This window comes from Ostrinia nubilalis, chromosome 13 (assembly GCF_963855985.1).
Source record: "Ostrinia nubilalis chromosome 13, ilOstNubi1.1, whole genome shotgun sequence".
Taxonomy (NCBI): Eukaryota; Metazoa; Arthropoda; class Insecta; order Lepidoptera; family Crambidae; genus Ostrinia; species Ostrinia nubilalis.
In genome coordinates this window covers 15,319,708-15,335,260 of record NC_087100.1, presented here as the reverse complement: position 1 = coordinate 15,335,260, position 15,553 = coordinate 15,319,708, and the positions used below count along the sequence as shown (strand labels likewise).

At 42.8% G+C, this 15,553-nt stretch overlaps 1 protein-coding gene across 1 annotated transcript; it reads right to left on the bottom strand.

Moving 5' to 3' along the window:
• Nucleotides 1-84: 84 nt before the first annotated feature.
• On the bottom strand, nucleotides 85-15,410 carry LOC135077358 (regulator of MON1-CCZ1 complex). Its single transcript, XM_063971882.1, has 11 exons — nucleotides 15,203-15,410; nucleotides 14,655-15,025; nucleotides 14,085-14,206; nucleotides 12,882-12,997; nucleotides 11,724-11,834; nucleotides 10,158-10,290; nucleotides 9,033-9,133; nucleotides 4,317-4,474; nucleotides 3,474-3,618; nucleotides 1,240-2,574; nucleotides 85-477 (listed from the first exon to the last, which is right to left on the bottom strand). Exons 1-11 carry the CDS (start codon nucleotides 15,314-15,316, stop codon nucleotides 85-87), a joined length of 3,099 nt encoding a protein of 1,032 aa, XP_063827952.1. The 5' UTR covers nucleotides 15,317-15,410.
• Between the last annotated feature and the right edge of the window lie 143 nt (nucleotides 15,411-15,553).

Genomic DNA, 15,553 nt, shown 5'->3' with positions numbered 1-15,553 from the left:
GCTCGGAACACGGTAGCGAAGGCAGGCGGGTCCCCTTCAGCGACCGCCAGCAACTTGCGTCCCTATAATGTCCTAGCATAAGGTTCAAAATTGATGTAAAAGAAGCCGACCTTTGAGGAAGTGCGGCGCGCCTCTCAGGCGCGTGTTCCGTGCCTGCAGCGCGCGGAACACGGTAGCGAAGGCAGGCGGGGTCCCCCTCAGCATAAGGTTAAAAAAAAAAGTAGCCAGGCCGCGGCCCAGCTTAGGATCTCTACAATATCCTGGGATACCTTTGAGGAAGTGCGGCGCGCCTCTCAGCCGCGTGTTCCGTGCCTGCAGCGCGCGGAACACGGTAGCGAAGGCAGGCGGGTCCCCCTTAGCCGCTGCTAGTAGTTTCCTCGCGGCCGCGCCGGGCCAGGCCGCGCCGCCGCCCCCCGCGCGCGCCGCGCCCACCCCCGCTACCACCCAGCCCCAGCTCAGCAGGATCTCTATTATGTCCTGCAATTGGCGACAGGGGTCAAGTCAATATGGGTTGAGGACGCTATGTAGCTCAAATACCACTAGGTCTACCTACGCTAAAGTCAATATGGCTGGTTTTAGTGTTACGCGGACCGTCCGGTGCGGATCGCTCCGCACGGCCAATCTGTGTGAACTTCTAGTGAGCGTTTTAGAGTAATGCGGTCCGGAGGAACCGCTCCGCTCCCTAGCAGTTCATACAAATCGGTTGTGCGGAGCGATCCGCACTGACAGTCCGCGTGACACTAAAACCAGCCTATGGGTTGAGGAAAACACTGCTACGTTTCTCGGATACCACTCAGTCAAGGCTTTAGGCGTCCTGCGACAAGGTTCAAAGTAAAAATAAAATGTGAATGAAGACAGTAGGTACAGTAGGTATTTGCTTTATAAATAACCTAAATTCTAGCTGATAAGGGTTTTTATTTTGGTTATACTTTTTATAAGGTTGTAAAGATGGAAAAACCGTAATCTCCTTCGGACCGCTGCGCTGCTACAATCACGCCCGGGAATTTCGCACGGTTTGAGTATCCTATAGAAACAAAAATAACATTATAATAGAAAATTACTTTTCTTAACACATAGACTCACCTCATAACCCTTCAGTCGCCACATCATATCCAAGGCCAGCTGAGCGGCAGCCGGGTCTATGTGCCCGAGTGACAACAGCTGACACGCCAAAGGCCGGGAGTCCCCGAGGCAGCCCCTCCTAAGGCCCATCATTACGCAATAAACACAGTAGCTCACCTCATAGCCCTTCAATCGCCACATCATATCCAAGGCCAGCTGAGCGGCAGCCGGGTCTATGTGCCCGAGAGACAACAGCTGACACGCCAAAGGCCGGGAGTCCCCGAGGCAGCCCCTCCTAAGGCCCATCATTACGCAATAAACACAGTAGCTCACCTCGTAGCCCTTCAGTCGCCACATCATATCCAAGGCCAGCTGAGCGGCAGCCGGGTCTATGTGCCCGAGAGACAACAGCTGACACGCCAAAGGCCGGGAGTCCCCGAGGCAGCCCCTCCTAAGGCCCATCATTACGCAATAAACACAGTAGCTCACCTCGTAGCCCTTCAGTCGCCACATCATATCCAAGGCCAGCTGAGCGGCAGCCGGGTCTATGTGCCCGAGAGACAACAGCTGACACGCCAAAGGCCGGGAGTCCCCGAGGCAGCCCCTCCTAAGGCCCATCATTACGCAATAAACACATAGACTCACCTCATAACCCTTCAATCGCCACATCATATCCAAGGCCAGCTGAGCGGCAGCCGGGTCTATGTGCCCGAGAGACAACAGCTGACACGCCAAAGGCCGGGAGTCCCCGAGGCAGCCCCTCCTAAGGCCCATCATTACGCAATAAACACAGTAGCTCACCTCGTAGCCCTTCAGTCGCCACATCATATCCAAGGCCAGCTGAGCGGCAGCCGGGTCTATGTGCCCGAGAGACAACAGCTGACACGCCAAAGGCCGGGAGTCCCCGAGGCAGCCCCTCCTAAGGCCCATCATTACGCAATAAACACATAGACTCACCTCATAACCCTTCAATCGCCACATCATATCCAAGGCCAGCTGAGCGGCAGCCGGGTCTATGTGCCCGAGAGACAACAGCTGACACGCCAAAGGCCGGGAGTCCCCGAGGCAGCCCCTCCTAAGGCCCATCATTACGCAATAAACACAGTAGCTCACCTCGTAGCCCTTCAGTCGCCACATCATATCCAAGGCCAGCTGAGCGGCAGCCGGGTCTATGTGCCCGAGAGACAACAGCTGACACGCCAAAGGCCGGGAGTCCCCGAGGCAGCCCCTCCTAAGGCCCATCATTACGCAATAAACACAGTAGCTCACCTCATAGCCCTTCAATCGCCACATCATATCCAAGGCCAGCTGAGCGGCAGCCGGGTCTATGTGCCCGAGAGACAACAGCTGACACGCCAAAGGCCGGGAGTCCCCGAGGCAGCCCCTCCTTACTAAAGCCCGGAGCCGCCCACAAGCACCCTTGGTCACGAGTGTCCGGACGCACAGCTCGGCTACTGGGTGTTGGACCACCATATCGTAGCGGGATAAGGAGGCCAGGTACGATGTGACCACCTGGAAAGAGCATGGTGTCAGAGCATTCTGGGAATAATTTCACGATTCTTTTGACTCGGTAAATATTCCGGAGTGTTTCTGTGTTTCTAATGCGTATTGTGTGATTTGTGATGCCCCGTTGCAATAACTGGTTTTGTATTATTTTCAATTTTATTTTATTTTTTATCTATTTTATTTCGATATTTCGTTCCATTCGCAAAATGGTCACACTAGGAAGAAGGTCGTTTAACATGTTCAATCTACAAGTTGAACTATTGTTTCGAAAATGGTACCCCATTATTAATAAAAAGTTACACACGGGATGAACACTGGATTAAAATGACAATTTAAACCAGATTTCAACTAGGGTGTAACTTTTATTAATAAAATAGGTTTTAACTTTTATCTGAGTGCGAATGGGGCGGTCTCCGTCAAACCCTTCTTTTAATTTCGCCCTAGTCTGGTAAAAGACCATTTTGCGCTGATCTATAAGTCTGGTCTGCGAGCACGTAGAATTTTGTCCAATGACCCCTAGCTACCCATCCTTATCGCTCGCGCGTAATTATATTGCTGTCGCGACTGTGCGACTGGCACCCGCAGTGAGTGTGCGAGCGCGACAGCAACATAATTACGCGCGAGCGATAAGGATGGGTAGCTTGGGGTCATTGGACAATTTTCTACGTGCTCACAGACCAGAGCTCCGATTACGGTAATTTTTAACGTCTCCAATCCAGACGCGCTTCATCGATTCTGCGATACGATTGGTCAAAACAGCTGACGTACGCTGTTTCGATCATTACGCTGACCAATCGTATCGCAGAATCGATGAAGCGCGTCTGGATTGGGACGTTAAAAATTACCGTAATCGGGGCTCTGACTATAGACATATCAATTAGTTTATGATGAGCATACTGGCTCACCTGCACCGCGTGTTCCTCGTCCGAGTGGGCCTGCAGCACGTTCGTGCACATGTCGGCCTGAGAGACCACCGTCCGCAGCTGTCCGGGCCGCGCGTCCTGCGGCGGCCCGGCCGTGTTACGCGCCATCTCTAGCTCCGCCCATTTCCTGCTCAGACACTTTTGGTTGTATCGATTGGATAAACATTTTAAAGGAAATGGTAAATGGACTACGTTAAAAAAGGCCTGGGTTCACAAATTAAAAGAAAGCTAGAGAGAGCAATATATTGTTTTAAACTTTCATGGTCACTAACATAATTACTATTACTGACGGGATCGCTATCATGTAGTTGGTGAACGTAATAAAAGACTGCGAAAGAAGGTAGACCGGTATGTCTGCCCAAAACATCTCATCCGCTAGTTTCCTCAGTTACTCCGTGACCATGGCGCTTGCAAAATATCGGAAACTCAAAATTAAGGTACATGGTAGCAATGTGGTAGCAATCCCATCAGTAATAATGCTTATATTAGAGAGAGTAATGTCAAACGCTAAATATTGTCAGTCAAAGTCAGTAAGAATGTCAGAATCTCAGACCGAATTTAAGTAGCACTCAACTGAATCTTTACTGCGATACGCATAATTTAAAACCAAAGAAAAACAATAGGCATAGAATAGCGCATAACTAAACAGTTTCAGTAGTAGTGGAACAGTGCGAGAGGGGGGTTTCACTCTAACAGTGGTCGCATCGAATGAATGCTGCGAAACTGACGTGTATAGCGTGATATCTTCATTAGGGCACTCTTTCACTATCGCGAGAGCTTACTATAATAAGCTATGCGCTATGCCTGCAGCTGTTATTAACCTACCTGTACACCTGGTTGATCTCGTCGAACACTTTCCCGAGCTCCACCAGGTAAAATGCGGCGTCGGCCACCAGTTGGTTCAGTATCCTGTAGATGGTACTCTTGCCGTGCGTCCGCCGTAATAGTACCGCTACTATCTTCGAGATCTCGTCCTTTGGTATCTGGCAATAAAGGTCACTTTAGTTATAGATGTGGAGACTTGCGCCCGTATTCATAAACGATGCTTGTTTAAGTAAAGCAGCAAATCGAACGCACAGTGTTGAATAGAGCTCTATGATTGGTTCGTGGGTCACCCTGTGCGTCCACGCGCACTGTGAGACCTCATAGTAATGTTTGTGAATACGGGCGTTAGACGATTTGGATGACGAAATATCGTCGGCTGGGAGTCGGAAAGGATAAGAAATTATGTAGTATTTAATACATCATATTACTTCATTATAAAGTACTAGCTTTCCGCCCGCGGCTTCGCGCGGAATGGTGAAAGAATTTTTAAATTGGCTCAGTACTTTTTGAGCCTATTCATTACAAACATACAAAAATAGGTACAAATCTTTCCTCTTTATAATATTAGTGTAGATAGTGTAGATGTAGATAGGTCTAGGTCTTAACCGCGTCTGTGGCCAGAGGTATGGGAGTTATACGGGAAGGTGGTTTTGTGATGTCATATTCAGCGAGACATCAAATGCGATTCGATTTGTATGCTCTGTCACGCCATAATATGTCAATGTTACCCCTCCCGTGCCATTGCCATACCTAAAATACTGACTCAGTTCAAAGTCAAAATTCCTTTATTTGCATGGACTATTAAAGATATTAGTGCTTACAAATCGTTCTGCTGATGTTAACAAGTTTTTTTAACTTAAGAGCCATTTCACAAAAAAGTTCCGCGCGAATTTAGGTACAAACTGTCAACGCAACGTAAAAAGAGTAAAAAGAACGCCGAAATGGACAAAAAAATCTTGAGCCGTGACCGTATTAAGACTTGATATAAGTTATTAATATTAAGGTAGAATAAGGTATTAAAACTTGATAAATTAATTTAAAATTTTAATAGAGTTTATGTAATCTTTCAAAAATTTTTATATTTCGATTAATAATAATGAAACACGAATAGGTATAATATGTAAAATATATATTAAGTACAAAATAAAGACAGTCACATAGTGAAAAAAAAAATGCCCTCTTACAGCTCTATCATCGGACCCTGGATATCATTTAGGGACGAAGTATTCGTCAAGGCGAATCACACAAGCCCAAACTCCATGGGGTTCTATTGTTTTGTTACGGAGTTGCAATGGAGGTGGCCATTGCAACTCCTCCAGATCCATTATCAGACAGAGCTAAGAAATAAATAATAATAATTATTAAACAAAAACTAAAATATTTCATCTATCTTACTTCCTACTAGTCTTACTAATATTATAAATACGAAAGTTTGAATGGATGTCTGGATGTTTGTTACTCTTTCACGCAAAAACTACTGAACAGATTTTGATGAAACTTTACAGTACAGCACAGCAGTACTAGGCAGTCTGTGTTCAACTATCACTCGGGTCGGACGTTCCTATCGCAAAACCGTTGGTTCACTCAGTTCCGATACGATTCTAGTGCTGTGTGTAATTATTCTCGTGAATACACTGAGTTTATTAATTTCTACGAGTGGATTTCATTTTGCCTGAGACCTACGCCATGAACCCTGAACAAGAAGACCCTGTCGCCAGCGACAGCGACACTTATCCATCCCTAGCGTTGACCAGAATTGTGCGCATACTCTGGAGCATGCTACATACAACTGGCCGTCGGAGAAGCATAGATTTCCCTTAAGTCTACTCCCGCTACCATATGGCACTCCGCTAAAACTCGTGAGGGCGCCAACACTTGCTTTTGTATCGAAAATTAGCATGAGCAGCGCACGTGGTTGCCCGTTGTAGGCTCTATGCAACCACGCTATTTTAAACAGTGGCCCCTAAGCATGAGATGGGAAACTGCACTCTCTTGAATTATCTTTAATTTGATGGTATTAGGGGAATCCTAGGAACGAATACAGACTTTACAATCGAGTTGCAATGTTACGTTTTCTTGCAATCTGACCTTGATTTTTCAAACACGTGTCAAAATAAAAAAATAATTTAAATCAAAAGCTCTAAGGAATATTTAATTGACATCAATTTCGAAGCAAGCACAGATCACAGAAACTAAAGGGAGATGTGACAAGAGCCGCCCCCTTGAGCCTTGAGCCGGTGTCGCAACAATATGCCCAAAAACAACATATTACTTGTGAAAGCAATGATGACAGCAGCGACGTCATAATGTAAACAGTTTACATTGCTTGCATAGTACTAAAGATTATTCGAACGTTAAATACTAATACCAGAGTGGATAATTAGCACATATTTTGATTTCTTTGTGTGTGTGAATTTCTAATGCGACACTGAGTTTCGAACTCAGCGCATTACTTAGCATCTCTCTCTATGGAAGCAAGTTATCTCCAAAATAACATTCTACACCTTTTTAACCTAGTCAGGTAATAATTTTATTAAAATACGAAGCACTTCATCTACACTGGTCATCACAAAAATCGGCCCACCTACGTTTTACAGGAAAACTCGTTTCTACTGACACAATCATGGTTCCCCAACAATATTGGTGTTATTTGAAAGCCCAATAAATATCCTTAAAGAAAAACACATTTAATTTCCTAATAAACGATTAACATATACAATAAATGTGACTTGAAAAACTTGAAAAAAGACCTCACTTTGGGCTCACCTCTGGGATCAATTAGACCAATTTTTATGGTTATAAAACCAAATAATGATCTCACGTGTCCTCTTTAGCAGATGGATAGCGATTAATCCTAACTTAACAGTTTTATAGCCATAAAAGTTGGCTCAAGCGTAACTACCTATTTTTTGAAGAAGTGACTCTGGATTCTTCTACAGACACATTTTTGGGGTTAAATCCTTTCCTTTAATGAAATGAAGTTTAGAACTAGGCTTTTAAATAGTAATATAGTATAGTAATATTGCTGGGAAGTGGGGATGCATACGTTTGAAAGTGCTTGTCGCGGGTGGGTCGATTTTTATGATGACCAGTGTACTAATAGGATCATCATCATCATCATCATTTCAGCCACAGGACGTCCACTGCTGAACATAGGCCTCCCCCAATGACTTCCACATCGCACGGTTGGTAGCGGCCTGCCTAATAGGATAATAGGATAGAACTAATAGGATATAAAATATATTTTAAAAGTTAATAAATTAATTATGCATAAAATATAAATGTTACGGTAAATATGATAAATGTGAAAATTATGAATAATCGCCGGTTATTATGAATAATTACCTCATGATTTGGTAAATGTGATTAATATGAGATCATTTATGTGTGTATAAATCTAAATAGGCGGCTTAGGGGTGGCCCAAGGGCCACCCCCGCCGCTCCTTAACTTATTTTTCACTTTAAATCAAAACAATGTTTTATAGGCATTATGGGAAAGTAACGTTACGCAAAAAACAGTCCAAACTCACTATGCCAAATTATATTAATAAATGATATCAAAATGTTCAAAATGTGAGGCTGTACATGAGCGCTGTACACGAGCCGGTGTTCTCTTTTATGATATTTGTTAGTATTAAGATTACATGATAAAATAATCACTGATAAATGTGATTAATTTATCACTTTTACCTCGCCTGTCGGTAATTATTCATAATAACCAGCGATTATTCATAATTTTCAATTTATCACATTAACCGTAACAGATAAGTATACCACTTACATACTTTTTTTTATAATTTATTTATTAAAATAAATACATATACATAATACAAATAGTTACACTCAGACCCGTCAAAAAAATTCATCCTTTCAGTTTCTGCTCGGCCGGGAATCGAACCCGGGACCTCTCGGCATATTAGTCCGTTTCGAACCACTACATCAAACGGCCGACTTGAAACAAGGACCTCTCGGCATAGTATCAAATGTATTTGGTCGCCGTATAAATCACCGTTTCACGACACGAACGCACGTAAACGTCATGGCGGGAAAAGTGACACAGGTCCTGCCTTGACGGGCGCTCGCGCCATACTAATCGATGTCGGCTTGCGTATTGTAATTTATACTGATATTCACATCAATATTTTGACAAAGTGGTTACTAATATTTAAACAATAACTGTAGAAATCTATTCTACAATGCATATTCTTTATTTTGGGATACTTTTATTGCAGTTATTGCTGTGTTTTTAAACCAAAAACCACGATCAAAATGTGACGTTAATCTTCAAATTTGCCAAATTATTTTTAAATTTTACTCAATAATGGTAGTGAAATTCAAGAATCCATTTCATTAATGGACAACAAGAATATATGTCCGATGATTACTATATATTTTTAAGCTTATTATATGAGCATAAATAATAGATACAGGACTTTGAAATTGACTCTGCGGCAGTTTTTCCGTAAAATGGTTGTGGGAGATGGGGCACTGAGAATTAAGCAAAAGAGTTTTAGTAAATCCGTTTCATTAATGGTCAACACTAAGGATTGACCTATCTTTCGCAGTTATTCAATAATATCTGGGTGTTGCTTAAGATAGTAATTCATGCTTCCAAAATCTTAGAAATTCGCACGAAAATGTAAAATGGCTCTTAAAATGTGCTCAATATATTTTTCACCAAGCAACACCTAAGCTGCATAGCATGGCAACACTTACCGCATGCGCTAGCCCCGAGGGCTCGAGTGTGACCCGCCACAAACAACCCAGGCGGGCGTCGATTATGTAGTCTGGCTGGAACACCACCCAGTTGCTAGAATCTGTTGTCGAGTTAAGAAAATAAAATGTAATAAAAATTCAAACCAGGGCGAGATGTTTACCATTTGTGTTCTACTAAAGCCCTGTCTCCGAGCACGTAGAATTTTGTCCAATTACCCCAAGCTACCCTGGGGTCATTGGACGAAATTCTACGTGCACGGCGACCAGACTAATAGAATAGAAGCCCACGGTTTTTAGATAACGTGCAGTATTTTGGCGCAAATTGCCGTCTTTTTTTACCGTAACAGCGAAGTCAGGCCTAATTGGCATTTACCTCATGAAAGTGATGATCATCAGGTAGTAGAAGGTGGAACATTTATGTTTCAGTGTCAGGCGGATTGAGAACAAGCGTTACTGCACTGAAAATCGAACCTGGTACTTCTGTGTCGGAAACAGTTGGATTACCTTTTTCATTTAACCCCTCCTGTGGTGAGCTAAATTCGCCGCTTCATTGGACCATAAAAGCGGTTAAAGGCCATTTGGCAGTGCAATCCTGTTGTCCCCCCTGGAGAGAGAACCAGGGGGGACAACAGGACTGCACCCATTTGGCACTTTGGTTGATCAATTGTCTCGGTTTACCCGACGTTGCTCACTAGATAAAGCCTGGTCCATGAGCACGTAGAATTTTGTCCAATGACCCCAAGCTACCCATCCTTATCGCTCGCGCGTAATGAGGGCTATCGTTTTTATACTTAACAGTTGGCACCCCTGGCGATTGACAGGACCTTACTCTACAGTGGCGCCATCTTGATGAGTGCAAAATTGCGATAGTCTTCCTACCACTTTAGCGCTCACCAGTTGGTGCCACTGTCTTCGCTACTAGCAAGTGACAGGACCTTACTCTACAGTGGCGCTAACTGGTGAGCGCTAAAACGATAGCCCTCATTATATTGCTGTCGCGACTGTGCAACGGGTGCCCGCAGTGAGTGTGCGAGCGCGACAGCAACATAATTACGCGCGACAATTTTTTCTACGTGCTCACGGACCAGCAGGCTTTAGAAAATTACAGACGCTGTCAAAGGATACACATAGGGCAGGGCTGGTCTCCCAGCGAGGCGGGCTTCATTGCGCAGCCCTGGACTGTAGGGATGTGGTGGGCGGTGCTGTTCTCCACTTTCACGTCCTCCTGGATGTCGAACAGCTGGGACGTGTGGCTGGACTGGAACAAAAGTCATGTAGAGGCATGTTAGTTGATTTTGTACATTACGCCTTTGAAATAAGGTCAAAATATTTATTTTTAAAACTTTATTGCATATAGCTTTTGCCCGCGGCTTCACCCGCGTGAAATTTAGTGTCACAGATCGGCATAAATTATAGCCTATATGTTAATCTGGATTGCAAACAATGCAACAACAAAATCCGTTCAGTAGTTTTTGCGTGAAAGAGCAACAAACTTCCAGACATCCAAACTTTCGCATTTATAATATTAGTAGGATTATAAAAAGCACAAAAAGCTACTTAAATGACAGCATGATATTTTATGTTTGTTGCGTCAATAGTTGAAGGAAATGTGTTATTGATAATTTACTTATATTTTACTGATATCCAAAGTAAATAATGACGTATTGACTCATTAGATAATTCGATCTGTGTTTGTTAATGAATTTTAAAACTAAATGCAGACAATACTTAATCAGAATAGTAGCCTCGTAAGGCAATACTAGGCAAAAACCTCCAGTTGCTTCAGATTTGGAGTGCAGCGAGTGATGATGCCCATGATGATTCATTGCATGAGGTGAACTAGCAGCGATACGGAAGATCGTTTACCTAAAATTAAAATACGACTATCGAGTTGACAATCTATACTATCTCTTTCCATCTTGTGTATTGGTCGTATAGATGACCCACGCTGAACTGTCCCACCAAACTCAATGACAGGGGGGCGCTACCATCGTTCAACTATATGGTTTCCAACATGGCAAAAATCGGAACCAGCGATCCGGTATTGACGGTGGCGCCCCACTGTCAATGTCATGCATAGGACAGTTCAGTATTTTGGAACTATAATGTCTCGTTCTTCCGTCAAAATATGTTTAAAGTCAAGACGGGTTCGTCAACATTCGGGCATGCTTTTTCTTGGCAGAGCGGTCGTGGTCACGTTGAGGCGTTGTTCACATCGGTTGTAGAGGCGGATACAACTCTCCGCACGATCTCCCGCCATCTCTCTCAATTGGCAGACTGTCTGGTGCAGTCACATACGCCGTCTCCCACTGCTGCATGCATTCGGGCATGCATTTTATTGCAATTCACGAGGGCGAATCTGTTACTTACGAAAATTTGGCTTGCTGGTAGAAAGTAGCCATCGTTCATAATAAATTCGTATATGAGAGCTAGCTAAATATGTGTTTTGCAAATAAACCATTTATCTATCTATCTAAAGCCTGGTCCGTGAGCACGTAGAATCCGGTCCAATGACCCCAAGCTTGGGGTCATTGGACGGGATTCTACGTGCCAAGCTCACGGACCAAGCTTGGGGTCATTGGACCGGATTCTACGTGCTCACGGACCAGGCTTTATCTAAGTCAGACTTTAGGCTTTTAATTAATGAATAGGGTGAGCTAGTAATACAACAAAAGAAGTGGTCTGTCTGACCTGGTGGTGCACCACGAGCAGGTCGTCCACGACGCTGACGGCGAAGCGGCCCACCAGCCCCGTCTGCAGCACGTGCGTCACCGAGCCCACGCCCACGCCCATCAGCCACACCTGTGGACAATATAAACTCAAATAAGGCTGCGTTTCCACCAGAGGTGTGCGAGGATGTCTAGATGTACTGTGAAAATGTGTGGGGGTTTCCACCAAAACTGTGCGAGGATGCGTTGCCTTCTACTTCCAAACTCCGTCTATGGACTTGCTGATACAGTAACCTCGCAACACATTCCTCGCACACATCCCTCGCTTGTCTTGTATGCGCAAAAATCTAGCTCCGCTAAGCCGTTTCCATCAAAGCTGTGCTGACTGAGATAAATAAAGCGATTCTATTGGTTGTTTACAAACACATCTCTCGCAACGCATCCTCGCACATCTCTGGTGAAAACGCGGCCTAAAACTGGCTTTCAAGAATAAGCTAGTTTCCTAAAAAAGCTTTGGAGATTGGACACCTATTTTTTTTATTCCACAATCAAACAAGTAATTACGAAGTTATGATGCGTTGAAGTTCCGCGTGACGTCACAAAGTGCCACAGTTTTAAGCACTCTTTGACGTCACGGCCTTGCTCTTTTAAACTTTGAGCCTCTTATCTCCTTAAATTTTTTAAAAGTGAAAAATACGTGTCGAGTATTTTTGATCAGCTGACGGACTAATTTAAACTCTTGCTTTTTTACCCAGGAAACATCCCTATAGAGGGCAGTCCACTGCTGGACAAAGGTCTCCCCCAAAGATTTCCATAATGACCAGTCCTGCGCTGCCCGCATCCAGGTTCTTCCCGCGACCTTCACCAGTACCTAATTTGTAAAAAGATGTACCTACAGTGTAGGTTTAGTGTCGTGTAGGTCTTACACGATAGAAAGGGGCATATTGTAAATGAACATAGTGGTAACTTCTTGCGCTAACTGAAATGCATTTTACACTGACATTCATTTTATGTAAAAAAGAAACTCGAGTCACCATTGTTATCTTATTTTTCAAGGCCATTAATACTCCTACTAACTAGCATTTGTGACAACTATATTTGATTTGAACTTAATTTCTTTTCTGTTTAACATGCCAGTATTGCGGCAGTGGAAATTTATCGTTGTAGTGTGATATGTAACCTCAGTGGGCCCGGGCACGGCGGCGGCGGCTCCGTGGCGGAACACGGCGCACCACGTCGCGTCGCACAGCCGTAGTAGGAACACGTCGCGCTCCACCACCGGCCGCGCCGTGTCCACTGCAACATGGATCGTATTCTTTGTTAGGGCAGGCCTGTTCATCTCCGCGAGTTTACATCGAAAACAAAACACGCACGATGACCCACCTACAGGATACTATTCGACAAGGCCTCACATACGAGCGAACATTGACTCACGCACGCGTATTCTTGTGTATGATGGAAGAAAATAAAGAAAATGGTGTACTAAATACGGTGCAGTATTTAACTGCCTAAATAATAATAAAAACACAGAATGTACTTTTTTAAGTTGCCTCAAGACACTGAGAGGTAAATAAGTAGTAGTAATATTATTCATGATAATTCATGCTTTAAAGGTACAACCACAACACCGTATCATACCATGACCGTGCTAGGAACGTGTCAGGCACGAAAAGCAACACGATATGCTCTACATGCTCACTGAACGGATCGACGGCGTTCTATGCAACATTTGTTGGCGCTCCGTGCATGGCACGCGACGGTGTTGGTCGATGACGGAATAGTCTACTGGGTCATACTTATCAATACAAATAATACTTATTTGCCTGACACGTTCCTAGCACGGTCATGGTGTGAGACAGTGTAGTGGGTAGGGACCTTAATATTGTAGCTCTCATAAATTGAAAGTGAAATAGGTAAGTACTTCATAGTGTGATAAATCAGAACTTTCTGCAAAATTGTAAACAAAATCACGTTTTTAATGCTTTATAATTCTTACTGTACAAAACTGTATTTTCAGCATCACTTTTATAAAACGTTTTCTTTACATAATACATTATCTATGTACAGATCCTTTTTTCTTCAGTTGGTCTATAACAGCGGTTCCCAAACTTATTTAGTCTACTGCCCACTTTGAGAATAAATTATTTTTTCGGGCCCCCCATTTTTGTCCTCCTAGTAGATGACGCCTCCCAAGCCTCTACACAACGTCCCGATTTTTTTTTCTGGGTCTCTTACCGCCCCCCTTTAAGCCTGCAGCGCCCACAGGGGGGCGTTATCGCCCACTTTGGGAAAGACTGGTCTATAATATTCAAAATTACAGAAACAATAATTATGTATAGAATAACAAGTAATAGTGCTAAACTTAAAATAACACAGTACTCACACTCAAGTTTCTGCAGCTTGGTTATAGTGGAGTTATTTAGTGAGAACGGCTGCAGCAGGGCTCCGTTGTTGCCGGCCAGTAACACTGTGTTGCTGGGAGCGCACCACGAGAACCACGCGCCACTGAAAAATAATAACATTGCTTTTTGTTTAATGAACATACAACATTTGAAAAAAATAGGCTAGATGACAAAATTTCAATTATTTGTCTGTCAGACAGATAATTAGAAATTATTAGACTCATATTTTTTATTTTCTCTCTTAAATAATAACAGTGCTACATCAAGTTGAAATGGCGCGATACGTCACGCTTGAGTAGAATTTTTACTCAAAAGTGACGTCACGCGACATTTCAACTCAATATTATACTGTAATTATTCGATTATGGAAAAAATTAAAAAATATGAGTCTAATATTTTCTAATTATCTGTCTGACGGACTAAATAGAATTTCGATTTCATTACCCAGTCATCATCCCTATTGTTGATGACAATAATTTTTTTTTTTATTTGTTTACAATTTAAGGGTTAAATTAACAATTAATAATACATTGTAAAGTCAACAAAATTACCTGAAAGATATAGATTTTAAGCTTTTGAGCAGTTTTTTCTCAGGAACAACATGTAGCAACTCTATACCATGATCCGTTACAAACGCTATTTCATTTGCTTTCGGCCACACAAAACCGAGGATCTTAGCATTCTTCCATTTACAAGTGTGCGAGTATTCCACGTTCGTTGGAGCCAGGTCTTTAAAGTTCACAAATTCTATCGTAGCATTCTGGATCTCATTGTTACGTTGTATTGCCAATATTTTGTGGTCTGGTGAAAATTTTATCGAAATTATCGGGCCCCTATCTTCCATTCTGAATGATGTAGACTTAGAATCGTCCATCCCATTCACGGTAACTCCTGTGACGCCCCCTGATCGAACTGTAAATACCTTTGGAGGAAAATATTGAGTTTATTTAAACAGTTTTTATAGTGAAAACTTCATTGTGTTTTTAATTTAATGTTATATTATGCTACTTTGTGGTGGGAAGATACACTTTGTCACTTAATTAAGCGACATATTAATTGGAAACAAGGTTTTGTATCCAAATAAATATTGACTGTTTACCTGGCCATTAGTATCATCGAAAAACACATTAGTAACGGGGCTATCTGCATCAAATCTTTTTGGCTGATCGGAGAGACATAAATAATACTCTTCGCTATCTTTTAAGCAAAACATTTTTATGTTTAAAATGAGAAATAACAATTTTTAACACAAAATCCATTCATCAATTAATTTGTTTTGACAGCAAATGTCAAAAACAAAGAAATAGTTTGCTGTGGTGGCAGCATTGACTGTCAGATAATAACCACAGACAAATTCAATCGATAATCGCTTGATATTATCGATTTGGATTTTTTAAAATTAATTAATTTAATTATTTGTACAATTTATATAAATTATTTCAAATAATAA